This window comes from Stegostoma tigrinum, chromosome 6, assembly GCF_030684315.1.
Source record: "Stegostoma tigrinum isolate sSteTig4 chromosome 6, sSteTig4.hap1, whole genome shotgun sequence".
NCBI classification, from domain to species: Eukaryota; Metazoa; Chordata; class Chondrichthyes; order Orectolobiformes; family Stegostomatidae; genus Stegostoma; species Stegostoma tigrinum.
The window spans coordinates 17277442-17293145 of NC_081359.1; the positions used below are offsets into that span (position 1 = coordinate 17277442).

Genomic DNA, 15704 nt, shown 5'->3' on the forward strand with positions numbered 1-15704 from the left:
CAAATACCAGTCCCTATGAAATTATTTCTAACAGATTACCTGTGAGTAAGAAGAAGATCAACGTCATTATCATCGTGTATCCAAAATACAAAATGATACTGGCAGTTCCAGTTATCTGGAGTTTGGAATAGAAATAATGGACTGCGTAGATTAAGAAATACACTGCTGTAAATCCACTAGTGAGAAATGATCGCCATTGCCAGTGGTAATTCTGAAATGATAAGTACAATTTTCTCAAACATAAATAGGAGTGTGCAGTAGGATCACATGCTTCTCATTTTATATGGTTGCAATGATATCCAGTGCACTCCGAATGGAGCAAGTTCCCTCCATTAATACAATAAAAAAAGCCAGACTGACAGCTGGAACTCACTGTATTCTGAACTATCCAGCATACAGTTAGCCTTGCTCTCAAATTCATGTAGCTGTTTACTCAAACATTAAAAAAGGTAAAAATGTAAAGTCGCCTACCAGAGCACAGAGTTGGTCTCTCATTAGACAGTCGACTGATGGTGGTTTAATCTGAAGGACATCATGCCTCAGGACAGAGAGAGGGGTTTGGGGAGGAAAGTCCCTCATGATAACCTCAGCCAGTGCAGGAATTAAAGCAGTTGCAAGACAGCTGCCCAGTCAACTGAGCAAAGTGCCCCCTAATCTAACATGCTTGTTAATACAATTATAAAAAGGGTTTATCCAGTGCAATTTGCTTTAAACAAATCTCACATCAAGATTTCACTTCCTAAGAGGTGTCTGTGCACACGCACTGAATGTTACATGTTTAAAACTGAACTCAGATAAGACTGTGGAATAAGCAGGAGTTCTTTTTAAAAATTGGTTTCTTGCTTGGTTTGAACTGTGACATTGTCCACACTGATAAAAAAATCCATCTTAATGATGCACAGCAGTTAGACCACATGTAGAATTAACTTGTAGAGGCGTATTTTACACCAGTTCAAGGAAATGACAAGTTGCATGAAATACTTTATCATAAAAAGAACAAATCAAAGTAAAATAAATTTTATAAAGCCTAAGTAGCTACAATAAATTACTCTCTAAAGAACATACCTCAGCACAAAGGTGGAAATAACAGAGAAGAACAGTTGCTTCGGAACACGTGAAGATGAGAATAATGAACACCAGAAATAGGAAACCAAACATGTAATACATTTGGTGAGACCTGTAATGGTAGTGAAATTAACTAGAGATATGAATGATGCAACTCTATCAACAAGTAAATTTCCATCAAGTATGCAACAGAAATAATTAAGCCAGTGTAGTATATAAAAAATTGTTCTATGAAATACCATGAAGTAAAAAAAAATCTTAATTGCTCATTTTACATATAGGATTCCAAACCTGCTTAGTATTTTGAAAGTGCATGTACTACAAAAATAAACCTTTGAAGAGGACAGTATTGCTGATTTTCTTCCCACAAAAGGACTTACCATATACTATTGAGAATGAAGAAAAGCTGAATGAAAATACATCCAAATGGCAATATGCCACCCATAATGATTCCAGGTGTAGACTTTGTGTAGAATGACTGGTCAGGGATCTGGCGTGGAATTTGATTGACGCGAACAGGATGCTCTATTGTCTGTAAGAGGAACACTGAATAATGTGACTGAATAACTACTGTACAAATAAGCAGATCTGAAATGGAGTCTCAACTACTGAATTAAGAAGGATAATAAAATGAACAGTTAACATGACAATGGCAATGACACAGGACACACTGCCTTGGACTTAATCTTATACTGCCACATCCTGAAAGTTTTCAGTGAACCGAAGTACATGGCAGTCGTGAATGTAACATGTTACGTGTAACTGTAGAAAGCCACTGTCTAGAGTTTCGGAAATTATTCATTGGAGTAATTATCACAGATTACTGATTAAAAGGATTAAAAAATAAACTTATTCAAGAATGGTTAAGTGAATTTTGATTTAATGACATTAATTAGTTCACCTCTATTAAGTGAAAAACCTGATTTCAAAAAATGTATCAACAAAGGAACTTACCTGCTTCTTGAAGCCAAAATAGGCACCAAGGAAGGTTAGAGGCACTGATATGCCAAACCACAAAGCGAGAACAGCAACCAATGTTCCAAAAGGTATAGCTGCTGAAGAGCCTTCACCCCAAAGAATCAGATTCATGATAAAGATATCAGCAAAAACAACCCTGGGTACAAAAGAAAGGTACAGTCATATCATCATGTTGATCGGTATAATGTGAACATATACTGAAGGAATCTTCAGACGTAAAATACATTTGCAAGGAAATCATAGTACGTATAAACTTTGGAGGATTCCTTTATGCAGTCAAGGGATGCTGGAGTCCCTCATGATCAATATCACCACCTTGAAGGTGCTGCATTTTAGTTTAGCTCCGAAATGTTCAAAATCTTACATCAGAACCTCCTTTCTAGTCCTATCATTATGGTTGCTCTTCTACAAGGAGGTTATTAAACCTGAGAGGGTGCAGTAAAGATTTACAAGGATGTTGCCAGGGATGGAGGGTTTGAGTTATAGGGAGAGGTTGAATAGGCTGAGGCTATTTTCCCTGGAGTGTCAGAGGGTGAGGGGTGACGTTGTGCAGATTTCTAAAATCACAAGAGGCATAGACAGGGTGAATAGTGCCAAGGTGCGAGAGACCAAAATTAGATGTTTGAGGTGAGAGGAGTTAGATTTAAGGAGGCCTGGAGGGGTAATATTTTTCCCCCACTCAGAATGGTGCATGTATGGAACGAGGTGCTATGGGAAGTGACGGAGGCTAATACAATTACAGCATTTAAAAAGCATTTACATGTGTTTATGTATAGGAAGGCTTTAGAGGGACATGGGCTAAATGCTGCAAAAGGTTGGATTGGGATGCCCGGTCCGGGCAAGTTGGACTGAAGGTTTCCCTCTAGGTCTCAGGAAATATCCTTAGCCATGCCTGGTGTCATGCTGACAGCTACAAACAACGGCATCATTCCCCTCTGCTACTATACTCCTAATTCCTTCTCCACTTGAATGGCTCCCTGTACTATAGTGTTGTAGAGAGGATGTTTGTTCTTGTGCATGTATATGCAGAACCTTTAAAAACACAATATAATCAAGTAGAATCAACATGGCTGTGTGAGGGGAACTCAGGCATGGCAAATTTATTACAATTCTTTGAGGAATTAATAAACAGAATAGAAAAAGGTGAACTTATACTTGCAAAATATTTGAATTTCCCAAAAGCATTTAAAGGTATGGCACTTGAGGCTACTTAAGATGATAACAGCTCATGCTTTTAAGGGTAGTATATTAGCATCGATAGAAGATTGGCTAACTAAAGACAGAGTTGAAATAAGAGGAGTGTTTTCATGTGGCAACCTGTAACTAGTGGAATGCCACAGGGAGCCATGCAGAAACTACAATTATTGACAACAGGCAGAAATGACTGTGACAAAAGCGAATGTGCTTTTGCCAAGTTGCAGATAACACTAAAATAGGTGGGAAAGCAAGTAGCAAGGATGACACAAGGAGTCCACTGAGGGATCTAGACAGGTTAAGTAAGCGGTTAAAAAGTTGACAACTGGAGTATACTGTGGAAGGAAGAATAGAAGAGTTGGCTATTATTAAAATGGAGAAAGACTGCAGCTCCAGCAGAGGGGCTTAGGGGTCCTAGGCATGAATCATAAAAAGCTAGCATTACGTTTAGCTGGTTATACGAAAAGCAAATGGAATGTTGGCCTTTACTTCAAAAAAAAAATAGAGAAAATAAATAGGGAAATCTTGCTAAAACTATGCAAGGCATTTGTCATATCACACCTCGAATACTGAACAGTTTGGCCCTCTTATCCCTCGGAAAGATACACAGGCCTTGCACATAGTCCAGGGAAGTATCATTTGATTGATCCCATGAATGGAGGGTTTTTCATAAGAAGAAATGTTGAACAGGTTAGGCTTATACGCTTTGTGGTTTTAAGAATGAGAAAATACCTTTTGCATGTTGCTTGGGTCTACTTGGATACTTCTACCAAAGAATGGGCCAAGTGATCACCTTCTGTGCTGTATGATCTTATATTGAACAAGGTGTCTTTGCGGCTTCGGATGCCTCAAGGTACTTTGATGATAATGTATCTAGGCAATTCTTTAGTCTTGGCTTTATTTGCAGCTTTTTGTACCTTACAGTAAAATTTTTTTGTTCTAGGAACAGGAGGCTTGACAAGGTATATGCTGAGATAGTTTCTCCCTGTGGGAAAGTCGGACCAAGCGGCATAATTTTGAGTAAAGGAACTTCCTCCTTTGGTGGGAATCAATCTGTGAAATTCTTTACAGGTGAAGACTATTGAAGCTGAGTTGTTAAATATATTCAAAGGTAGTGATAGACAGACTTCTAATCATTAAAGAGATCTGGGGCAATGGGGTTAAGGCAGGCAAGTGGAATTGAAGATTATCTGGTCAGCCATGATCTCACTTAATGGCAGAGAGGCCTACTTATGCTCCTGTGTCCTATGGTCTAATATTTGAAACTCATCCTTAATTGCTCTTGAACTAAATAGCTTACTAGGCCATTGCAAAGTGCAGTTAAGGATCAACAGAAATGCTGTGGTTTTGGAATCAAATGTAGCCTCAGAACAGGTAAAGGCAGCAGATTTCCTTCACTAAAGGATATCAGTGAACGATTGGCTTTTACAATAATCAATGTGATAATTTCATGTTCATCATTACTGAGGCTAACTTTATATCCCTGTTATAGTTATTGGATTTAATTTCATGTCTGAAGAATATTGCCTGAACTTTTGGATTACTGGTCGAGTGGCATTAACATTACACAACCATCTTCCTACTTCTGAATAAAAAGAATACTTCTCTAAAATTCCAAAACTACTGATTCAAAGCTTGGTACACCTCTCCAAATGTATGGGATTTTTAAATGTATTCTGAACACTTCTGAACCCCAAAATACAATTTAAAATCAGCCAGTCAGTAGCATTAATGCACGTGCTCAGGTGTTAACTGTGAAACTGCAAAAATATTAGAACAAAAAAATTTTACTGTAAGGTACAAAAAGCTGCAAATCAAGCCAAGACTAAAGAATTGCCTAGATACATTATCAAAGTACCTTGAGGCATCCGAAGCCGCAAAGACACCTTGTTCAATATAAGATCATACAGCACAGAAGGTGATCACTTGGCCCATTCTTTGGTAGAAGTATCCAAGTAGACCCTGCTAATGTCTCCGCTCTGACAGAGTTATACAGTATAATTGCACTTGTTCACTTCATCACGATTAAATCTGTGCTTATCAGTTTGAATGACCATGCAACTGGTTCTATCTAGACTGCAGTATTGAGTTACGTTGCGATTTCCAATAAACTGTAATTGTTACTGCACCCGTTGAAGAAAACACATCCTTACAGAAGAAATAAGATAGCTTAAAAATGGAGTACTCAAATATATTGGTTTACAGTCAAAGCTGTTTTCTTTAACAGCCATGCCAGAAGCAGAAGAACAAAACTTGATCAAGTAATTTTGAGCCAGTAACATTTTCAAATTCTGTCAAAATGAGCAAAACAGGATCACAACTGGTTTCATGGAATGCTACATATTTGAGGGAAGATGCAAGTGTTTTTCAGACTATCAAACATTAAATATGGCAAAACGTTACATTGAATTCAGTCTCTGTTCTCATCTCATATTTCTCAATTTTCAAAGTAAATAATTAAATTTATCAGGTATGATCCTGATTCCATCTTTACCGAAAGCTTAAAAAGTAAAATAAAACTGAAATAGATCGTATTTTTCAGAAATGATTTCAATTGCAGAACATAACATAAACAGAAGTATATCAACTATAAGTTATGCAGGTACAACTGTACAAAGAATGAATTCTAATAAACGCAAGTACAGTGCTGATTAGGAGATAACAAGGTGTATGCATTTGTGAAATCAAGCAGGTGTCCGTACATATTTAAAGCCTCCATACATCAATCAGTCAGATAATTATGGAAATATATTCATATTATTTTCAGTGAATGTTTTTAGAAATCTAAGAATATACAGAAACTGTAGTATTACACCTCACTCAGGTGGTGAATTGGAAATCAAGCCCTACTATTTCTGGAGTCATCTCAAATGTTGAAGATGTTATTGAGTTATGCGAAATTCCCCAATTTACCTGATATTCTGACCAAGGTTGTTAGAAAGCATTAACTAGGTTTCTGTATTTAATAAGAACCACTACTTATCACAACTAAATAGAACATGTAGTCAGCATATAACTCCACTAATTAAAACTTTAGCCCATTTATAAACTTGTCCTTAAATACACACATAGAAACAATAATACTGTTTAAAAAGAAGGACAGAGGAAAAACTGGGAAAGCAGCTTAGTTGACTGTTCATGGTGTATGTTGAGATAATTCTTGTGTGGATCAGAATATTGATTCTTGGTCTTTCTTCTCCAGATGCTCTCAATAATTTGCAGATGACACAGTGACTAGTTCACACTCATGAAAGGTCTCTGACTTGTTAATTAAAAGACAATGTTTATAGCAAATACAAAAGTTTTGTTCAGACTTCATACCACCTTTCAGTCCATATTATTTGCCATTCAAAACTTTTCCTAGTGCAGGTTTCTTATTCTTGCACTTGTCTTCCCACTTTTGCAGTATTCTCATCAAAATGTTTCCCCTACCAAGGACTTTTTTCCTACCAATACCTGTTTGGACCTGGGATCCAAAACTATCAAGACCAAATATTGAAACATTCTAAATATTGGGTAGCCTAAGCTGCAGCACCTTGGGGTACATCCTTATAGAATTATAGGAAATAGGAGCAGGAGTAGACCATTTGACCCTTCAAGCTTGCTCCACCATTCAATATGAACATAGCTGATCATCAATATCAGCACTCTGTTCCTACCTGCTCCCCATAACTTTTGATCCTTTTAGCCTCAAGAACAATATCTACCTCCTTCTTGAAAAGATTCAATGTTTTGGACTCAACTGCTTTCTGTAGCAGGGAATTCCATAGGCTCACTGGTCTGTTGGTGAAGAAATTTCTCCTTATCTTAGCACTATATGGTCAATCTCGTATCCGTAATCTGTTACCCTGATTCTGAACTCTCTGATCATTGGGAACATCCTTCCTGCAGTTACCTTGTTAGAATTTTATAGGTTTCTATGGGATCTACCTTCATTCTTCTTAACGCCAGTGAGTACAGCCCGAACTGGAGCAGTGTCTCTTCATACTCAGTCTTACTTCCCAGTAAGCAGTCTGGTAAAACTTTGTTGCAGTGCCTCATAGTCAGAACATCCTTCCTCAGGTAAAGATGACCAAAACTGCACATGATGCTACATGCGTGATCTCGCCAAAGCAAACAGAATTATCGCAAAGTATTCCTGCTCCTGTACTTGAAACTTCTCACTATGAAGGCCTACATATCATGTGCTTTCTTTACTGTCTGCTGCATCCCTGTATGCTTTTTGTCAGCATACAGGAACACTCAGCTCTCATTTCACCTCGCCCCATTCCCAATCTATCACCACTCAGATAATAATTTGCCTTAAGATAACAAAGTGTAGAGCTGAATGAACACAGCAGGCCAAGCAGCATCAGTTGAGCAGGAAGACTGATGTTTTGGGCCTAGACCCTTCCTGTTTTTGCTCTCAAAGTGAACAGCTTCACATTTACCACTTAGGTCATCTGTCATACGTCCGGCCACTGACTCAACTTGTCCTAATCACACTGAAGCATCTCCAAATCCTCTTCACTGATCACTCTCCCACCAAACTTTGTATTAACTGCAAACTTAGAGACATTTCATTTAGTTCCCTCATCTAAATTATTAATATATATTTCAAGCAGTTAGAGTCTTAGCACTTAAACCTTGATACCCAACTAGGCAATAAGCATCACTCAGAAAATATCTGTTTATTCCTACTTCTTGTTTCCTGTCTGCCAGCCAATTCTCTCTCCTTATCAGTACAATACTCTTAACCTCAGATGTTCTTACATGTGAGTGTCTTATGTGGAACCTTAAGAAAAACATTTGAAAATTCCAAGTTAACCACATCCATTGACTCCCTATTAACAACTATTCTTGTTACATCCTCAAAAAATTCCAATAACTTTGTCAAGCATGATTTCCCTTTTGTAAATCCATGCTGACTCATGTTAAAATGTTATATTCACTTTATATAAAAAAATGATGTTATAACTGGATAAAGTGTCTACAAATATAAAGTAAGTGACTCACCCTGGGCACAGAAGAGAGGTCAATAATACATTTGTTTTCCATTTCTCCCCACCAAATGCTATTGAGAAACATAAATAAGTGTAATCATTTTGTAGCTATGTCACAATAAATAAAGTTTCGTTCAAAGAATCTGTGCAAATGCAAGTAAAATACTTTATTTCAAATATTTCACTCTGTGGTAGGTACACAAATAATAAATGACTAAAAGTGGAACACATCCGTTATTACACATTTCAACCCTAGCTTGACGAAGTGCAGTTTAAGATTGCAGAATGCTGTTTAAGTAAAATAATGTTTGTTTACTTGGATTTAGAGACACTATTATATAAAAAATGTGTTGTGAGGAGGTAGGCAATAAACAGAATTACTGAATGTGCTGTAGGCTGACTGCTAGTTCTGTATGATAGCAAGCTCCTGGTTCCAGCAATATGTTACAGCAGCATGATGATTCTGGCTGCAATGCTGGACATAGAGTTTCTGATCTCAAATGTGCTGTCTCAAAGAAGCACCAAGTAGAGTTCAACTCATAGGAAGGAAGAGAAATATGTGAGCAGAAACAGGAGAAATCAAACAGGTTGCTCCTTCATACTTGCAAACATGAGCACCAGTAATAACCTGGGAGCAATATTTTGCACGTACAAGGCAATAAAGCAACCAAAAAGAGAAAATAAATACACTGGATGTCAGCTTAAAAAAAAACCACAACCAAGCACCTTTGCCCTGAATAATTATATTCGACTGCATATTTTTCAGTATTCACCATAGATGCAGGTTGTAGTGACTTAATTAGATCTTAAAAGGCTACTCCAAGCATAATTAAGTTGCTTAGTTGCTAAAGGGTGATGATAATTGAAACTAATGAATAGAAATCCTGTCAGTTTAAATCTCTCTTACTTACATTTGTAATATCTGGCAGCTACATAGCCTGCTGGGGTCCCAAGCAGCACCCACAAGACAACTGCACAAGTCATCAAAGAACCTCTGTTTGCAGGTGACAAAAATCCCAGGCATGCAAAAACTGAGGAATTAAACAACAAAAATCATAAGGAATATTCCTGAAATACGAGTAAAACACACCTAAATGTTTACCATTTGGGAAAATGTAAACAGGAATAAAAATTAAAATATTCATAGTTTATAGTGATTCACAAATTTTACATTTGATTTGAGACGTTCAAAAATAAATTGATGTATTATGAAAATCCACCAACATGAAACTCGACTTATCTTAAATTATAATCTTTTCAATTTTCAGTTATCTGATTGCATACTGATGGTAATTTGATTGGTACTTTTATGTTCAAAAAGTGACTGTATACCCACATAGAGTAACAAACATCATGATAAAGATTTGAGTGCCAGAACCCAGGAAAATGGATAATATCATTCCTTTCCGAGGCGGTCTAAAGACATCACCATGTACCAATTTCCATCCAAATTCTTCCTGGGCTTCTTCCTAGAAGAAATTAAACAAGACTTTAGAATGTATTATCACTCATATAATACAATCGCCTAATTAAAAATAATTTGATGGATAAATAACTGTGAAATATCACATTTAAGCTGGAAATGAAAACATTAATAATACTTTACAGAGAAGGAAAAAGAATGTTAACTTGTACCAGGTGATTCATTTGAAGAACAGCAGCATCTACACAGAGACCCATAGCTGAGGAAAGTTTCTCACAGCAACTTGACAGTCAGCCAGAAGAGGCCTGTGATTTCTACAACTCCAACCAATATCAAGATGCAAGAAATCTGATCTGATGGGGATTACCTTGATTTATAATATGTAATTACTGGTGGAAGAGTGACTCAGCAAGTGAGAGCAGGAGGGAGAAGGGAAGAGAGAAAGAAAAGGGTGTAAAGTGATCATTTTAATGGCAGATTGCATGAACTTCCTTTGACTTTGAGATTGATGAATGATCTGATTGAAGTATTTAAAAACAATAATGAGATTCAACAGGTCAGATATGTGAAAACTGAGTTCAGTGGCTAGGAAACCACTAAACTGAATAATCTCAAAATTAGACCTTTTCCATTTAGGAAGGAAATGAGGAAACAATCTGTGATCCAAAGTTTGTGGAAATTTTCATGTTTCCACCCTAACACAATTTTATTTTTATTCAAGGAACACAGACACTGCTCACAAGAATGACATTTATCCCTCAACCCACACTTGCCCTTGAGAAGATACCGAAGAACTTCCTTCTTGAATCGCTGCAATTCCTTTAAAGGAAGTCCCATGGCACTGTTAAAGAGATAGTGTTAGAGGGTGGAGAACTTACAGGTGGTGGTAGGCAATATGCTTATTGCCCTTTGATCGCATAGAAGAGGAGTTAGCTGGCATGATCCTGTTGTGTTGAATTGTAGCCAGGAAACCAGGAGTTCTTATATCTCCTTGGATAGAACCCAAAGATCTTGAAACTCAGCAAAAATGTAAACGCATTGGCTTTAAGAATTTGCACCACTCAAAAGAGTTTTGGTTTAAACACTGGAGCTGCACCAAAATGTAGAACTTTGAAATGAATATTCAAAATAAATTGAGCCAGGTCTTGTGCATGTTTCTCAAAAAGTTAACAAAAGACATAAAACTAACCTGTAAAATGTTAATTGGATCAATTTGATTTATTTAAAACTAAATATGATAAATGCTTTAAGAAAAACATCTGGTAATCATCCCATCCATATTTTATGAGGTTGAGTCTCATTCCCCTTGTGCTGTGAGCATAGGAACAGAAGGCTATTTAATTTCTCGAATCTGTTTCCCCAATCAAACAGAATGTGGCTGATCTGTGACCTAACACCATATACCCATTTTTACCCATATTTTCAATACGTTTGGATAACAAAAATCTCTCAACCAGTTTTAAAAGTAACGGATACCCCATCACCATTGACTGTTATTTGAATTCTAAACTGCTTTACAGGTGATAATGTTTCCTAATTTTACTCCTGAGAACTTTGAAAGGTAATTTTTAGACTATATCCTTTAGTCCTAGTCTCCTTAGTGGAAATAGTTTTGCTCTACGCACTTGATAAGTTCCCCTCAATTCCTTGAAAACTCAGGTCAAATCATCTCTTAACCTTCTGGGAATTAAACCTGAAGATATGTAATATCTTGTAATTTTATCCTCTGAGCTCAGGTACAATTTCTGGAAATAGCTGTTCAATTTCTGGAAACAGATGTTCAATTTCCTTCAAAGCCAAAATATCTTTCCTCAGTTGTGGAGTCCCTACTGCACAAAGTATGTCAGAGTGTGGTATAACCAATAAAAAATTCTCTCATAGAAACGATACTCACAGCTGAATCCATTTGATTGTATCTTGCTATGTCCTTATGCAAGGTTCGAAGCATTATCATAGCAACCATACCAGAAAGGAACAGGACAATTATCAAGGAATTCATAATGCTGCAAAATAAAAAACACAGGAAATTTCTTCAGCTTTAAGGTGTCAAACATTTTTAAAATTAAACATAGCTGCTTTTACTTAAATATTTAGTTATGACTTTTTATAAAATGACTGGTCTCATTAACAGTGAAAAGTAATGCGGAATATCACACTACTGCTGCAAACCTAAAAGGTTTTGCAACTTTTTAAGCATTAGAAAATTTAGAATATTCAGTGGCAAGAAACTCATCATGAAACTGATAGAGAAATAAATGATGCGGTGGCGAAGCCAGAAATCCAAGTTATTGGTATTAAAATACTTCATTAAATTAAACAGTATGAACAAAATGTTTCAGGATCATTTTTGTTCTTTGCTCTATTGTCAGAATAAACTCATTCACTAACTAGCATTCTACATTAGTGACCTTTCAGAATGCTGAAAAAACATCTTTGAAAATCTTTGAAATATACACAGCTCCAAACTGCCCTTTGAATGAAAAGGCCAACAGCCGAAAAGTATCAGTAGCACACAGTGCAGAGTAACCATGATCACAATCTGTTTCACTGAGGTCTGAATGTCATGCCAGTTAGCTTTACACAGAACTACTCATGCCATCCACATCACTCCTTGGCAAACTGAAAAGAAACATGATCCGTTTCCAAGGTTGTTTTGTACTGAAATTAGCTAAACAATCCATCTTAGTTTTTCTCTCCATTTTCCCAAAGGTGTAAACTACTTTACAAGGGTGGCCAACATCAAAATCATGCATGGCACACCGGTACAACTTATAGATGGATCTATTTTCCCTGGAGCAAAAAAATAGCTGGGAACAGATTTGACAGAAGACCTCAAAATCATGAGGGCTCTGTATAGAGCAGATAAAGAAAACTTGCACTTACGATAATATTGAGCACAAGAGTGGGCAGATTTAAAATAATTGGCAAAATATTTTGTTGTGTAGTGCATAATTAAGGTCTGGAAGACAGTGCCTGAGAGCGTGGTGGAGGCAGGCTGAATTGAAACATTCAAAAGGGAACTGCAAGGTGAGAAAATGGCACAAACAGAGTAGCTGACCTGGACAGCCATTGCACACACAATGTGCTGATTGCTTAGTAAGAATTCTGTAATTCTAATTGTGATGAAATTGTCTAATTTCTGTTACTTGGTAGCACGAGTTTATAATCTAATTCACTATGTCAGTTAATGCTGACAACCAAATGCTCAGTGTGAATCTCTGCAATGTACAGCTAGCTATTATAAATTATTAATTTGTGGTCATTATAAAGTCAACAGAACAGGAAAAAACCCTCAAAACCAACTTAACCAATCCTTATCCTTCTAAACTCCAATAAGCACAGGATCAACCTGGTGAAACTTGGAGCCATAGAGTCATTCAGCACAGAAACAGACCTTTTGGTCCAACTAGTCCCACCTGCCTACACTTGGCCTGTATCCCTCCAAACATGTCTTATTCATATACTTACCCAAATGTCTTTTTAAACGTTGTAATGTGCCCACATCCACTACTTCCTCAGGAAGTTCATTCCACACATGAACCACACTCTTAAAAAGAAAATTGCCCCTTGTGTCTTTTTAAATCTTTCTCCTCTCATTTTAAAAATATGCTCCTTAGTCTTGAAATTCCCCATCCTCGGGAAAAGACACCTGCCATTCACCTATTATCTATACACCTCATGATTTTACAGATCCCTATAAAAGTTCACCTCTCAACATTCCACATTCCAGTGAAAGAAGTCCCATCCTATCCAGCCTCTCTTTCTAACTCAAACCCCCCCATCCCAACAATATCCTGGTAAATCTCATGAACCATTTGAAGCTTGGAACTTTTCTGAACTTCTCTGGATTGCCTCCAAAGATGATATATGTTTCCTTAGATAAGGAATCCAGAACTGTTCACGATATTCTAGCTCTGGTCTGATTTGTGCTTTTTGTGTGGTTTCAGCAAAATCCCCCTACTTTTATAGTCTTTTCCCTTTGAAATAAAGGCTAATGTTCCATTTGCCTTCTATATTACCTTAACTTATGCACTAGCTTTCTGTGACTTTTGCATAAGGAACTCCAAAACCCCCTCTGTTGAGAGTTTTGGAGCCTTTTTTCATTAATTAAAAATTAACTCCTCTGATTTTCTTGCCAAAGTACATAATTTCATATTTTATATTATATTCCATCTACAATGTTTTTTCCATTGCACTCACTCTGCAGACTTAATGTCATTCTCATAATTTGCCTTTGCAACTGTTTAGTACCATCTGCAAACTTGGCAACAATACATTCACTGCCCTCATTGAAGTCCTAGATATATATTATAGGTAATTATGGCCCAACACTGGTCCCTGTGGCACTGAAGTAGTCACAGGTTGCCACCTGAAAATGCTCCCCTTATCATATGCTTTGTCTTCCTTTAGTTAATGGATTCTCTATCCATGCAAATATTCTAATCACAACGCCATGGACTCTCAAATTACAAAGTAGCCTAATGTGTGCTACTTAATTCAACATCCTTTGGAAATACAAATACATTACATCTACTGGTTCCCCTTTGTCTATTCTGCCTGTTACCTCTTCAAAGAATTCTAATAAATCTGTCAGGCAAGATTTCCCCTTCATAAGCTCATTAATAATATTATATATTTTGAAATGCTCTGCAATTACAATGTTTATAACGTATTCCCCAATGTTGTGGTAGGTTGGCTCAACGAGCTGGTTTGTTGTTCCACAGATGTTTCATTATCAGATGTTACCCAGCAGGGTAATGTTACCAAGCACGGTAATGAAATGTCTGCAGAACAACAAACCAGCTCAACGAGCCAACCAAACAACACCCACAACCCGAGCTACAAACCTACTCCAAAACCTTAGTATTCCCCAACGACAGATGTTAAACTAAAGTTATTTCAGAGATAGTAGGAACTGCAGATGCTGGAGAATCTGAGATAACAAGGTAGAGAGCTTCAGAAGGGTCTAAGCCCAAAACATCAATTTTCCTGCTCCTCTGATGCCGCTTGGCCCACCGTGTTCATCCAGCTCTACACCTTGTTATCTCATCAGCTTAGTCGCATGTCTTTTATGTCTCCCTTCTTTTTGAATTAGGACGCTACATTGTTAGTTTTTCAATCCTCTGGGATTTATTCAGAATCTAAAAATTCTGGGAAGATTGAAATCATTTCATCCATTGGCTCTATAACTACTTCCACAAGTATCCTAGCATGCAACCATGAGATTGAGGGCCTTTAGCCTCATTAGTTTCCTAGCACTTTTTTGGACTCAAAATGTTAACTCTGCTTTCTCCCCACAGATGCTGCCAGGCCTGTTGAGTCTCACCAGCAATTTGTTTTTATGTACTTTTTCTCTGGTCATAGTTATCCCCTTGATTACTTCGAGCTTTTTGGGATACCATTCATGACACCACTTACAAAAGTAGAACTATATACTAGAGGAATATTGTATTTAAGGAAGCAGAGGTGAAAGGGAAAAGGAAATTGTCAAACATTAGCATTCTTGTTATGACAGTAAATCAACTGCGGAATTAGTGAACTACACCATATTAGCTGCAACATCTAATTTACAATGGTGTACAAAATTAACGTGTCTATTTGCTGGAAAAACAAAGCACTAAAGGTATGTAGACAGAAAAAAAGTGTTATGCTTTGAGCACTCAACTGCATAAAACTGTTATAGTCCAATCTCATCAGCAACATCCATCGAGTGGGAGGCTATGAGAAAGGCTCAGAATTGCAGCAAACCATAGCCTCACTGCACATCATGACATTCACTGGACTTTGGGGCATTGTGCTTGTTTCAGTTATTAAAATGACACAAACTAATGATATATGAAATGCATGTCATAACTTTTGATATGTTTTAATCAAGATTGTTGAGCCATAACAGATGGATACTAGATGATTCTGCACTGCAAATTTGAAGTTTAGTCTCAGGGTGCATGCTAATGAACATTTTCTTTAAAAAGCAACCTGGATTTTTATTGAAGAGGTTTTGCAGTATCACGGTATGCAAGTTGAAAACTTTAGCCAGCACTTCACTCAAGTAGCTGTTTCAG

The 15704-nt window shown here is 37.1% G+C and overlaps 1 protein-coding gene across 4 annotated transcripts in view; it reads right to left on the bottom strand.

The window, feature by feature from the left end:
• Positions 1-15704, bottom strand: part of tm9sf2 (transmembrane 9 superfamily member 2) — a 52868-nt gene that overhangs the window by 3532 nt on the left and 33632 nt on the right. For all 4 annotated transcript variants that reach the window (XM_048533096.2, XM_048533097.2, XM_059646463.1 and 1 more), the window contains 8 exons: positions 11537-11645; positions 9556-9688; positions 9131-9250; positions 8233-8290; positions 2020-2179; positions 1446-1597; positions 1066-1177; positions 40-211 (listed from right to left, as the gene is read on the bottom strand). In XM_048533096.2, coding sequence (XP_048389053.1) covers positions 40-211; positions 1066-1177; positions 1446-1597; positions 2020-2179; positions 8233-8290; positions 9131-9250; positions 9556-9688; positions 11537-11645 — 1016 coding nt within the window. The remainder of the gene's footprint in view (positions 1-39; positions 212-1065; positions 1178-1445; positions 1598-2019; positions 2180-8232; positions 8291-9130; positions 9251-9555; positions 9689-11536; positions 11646-15704) is intronic.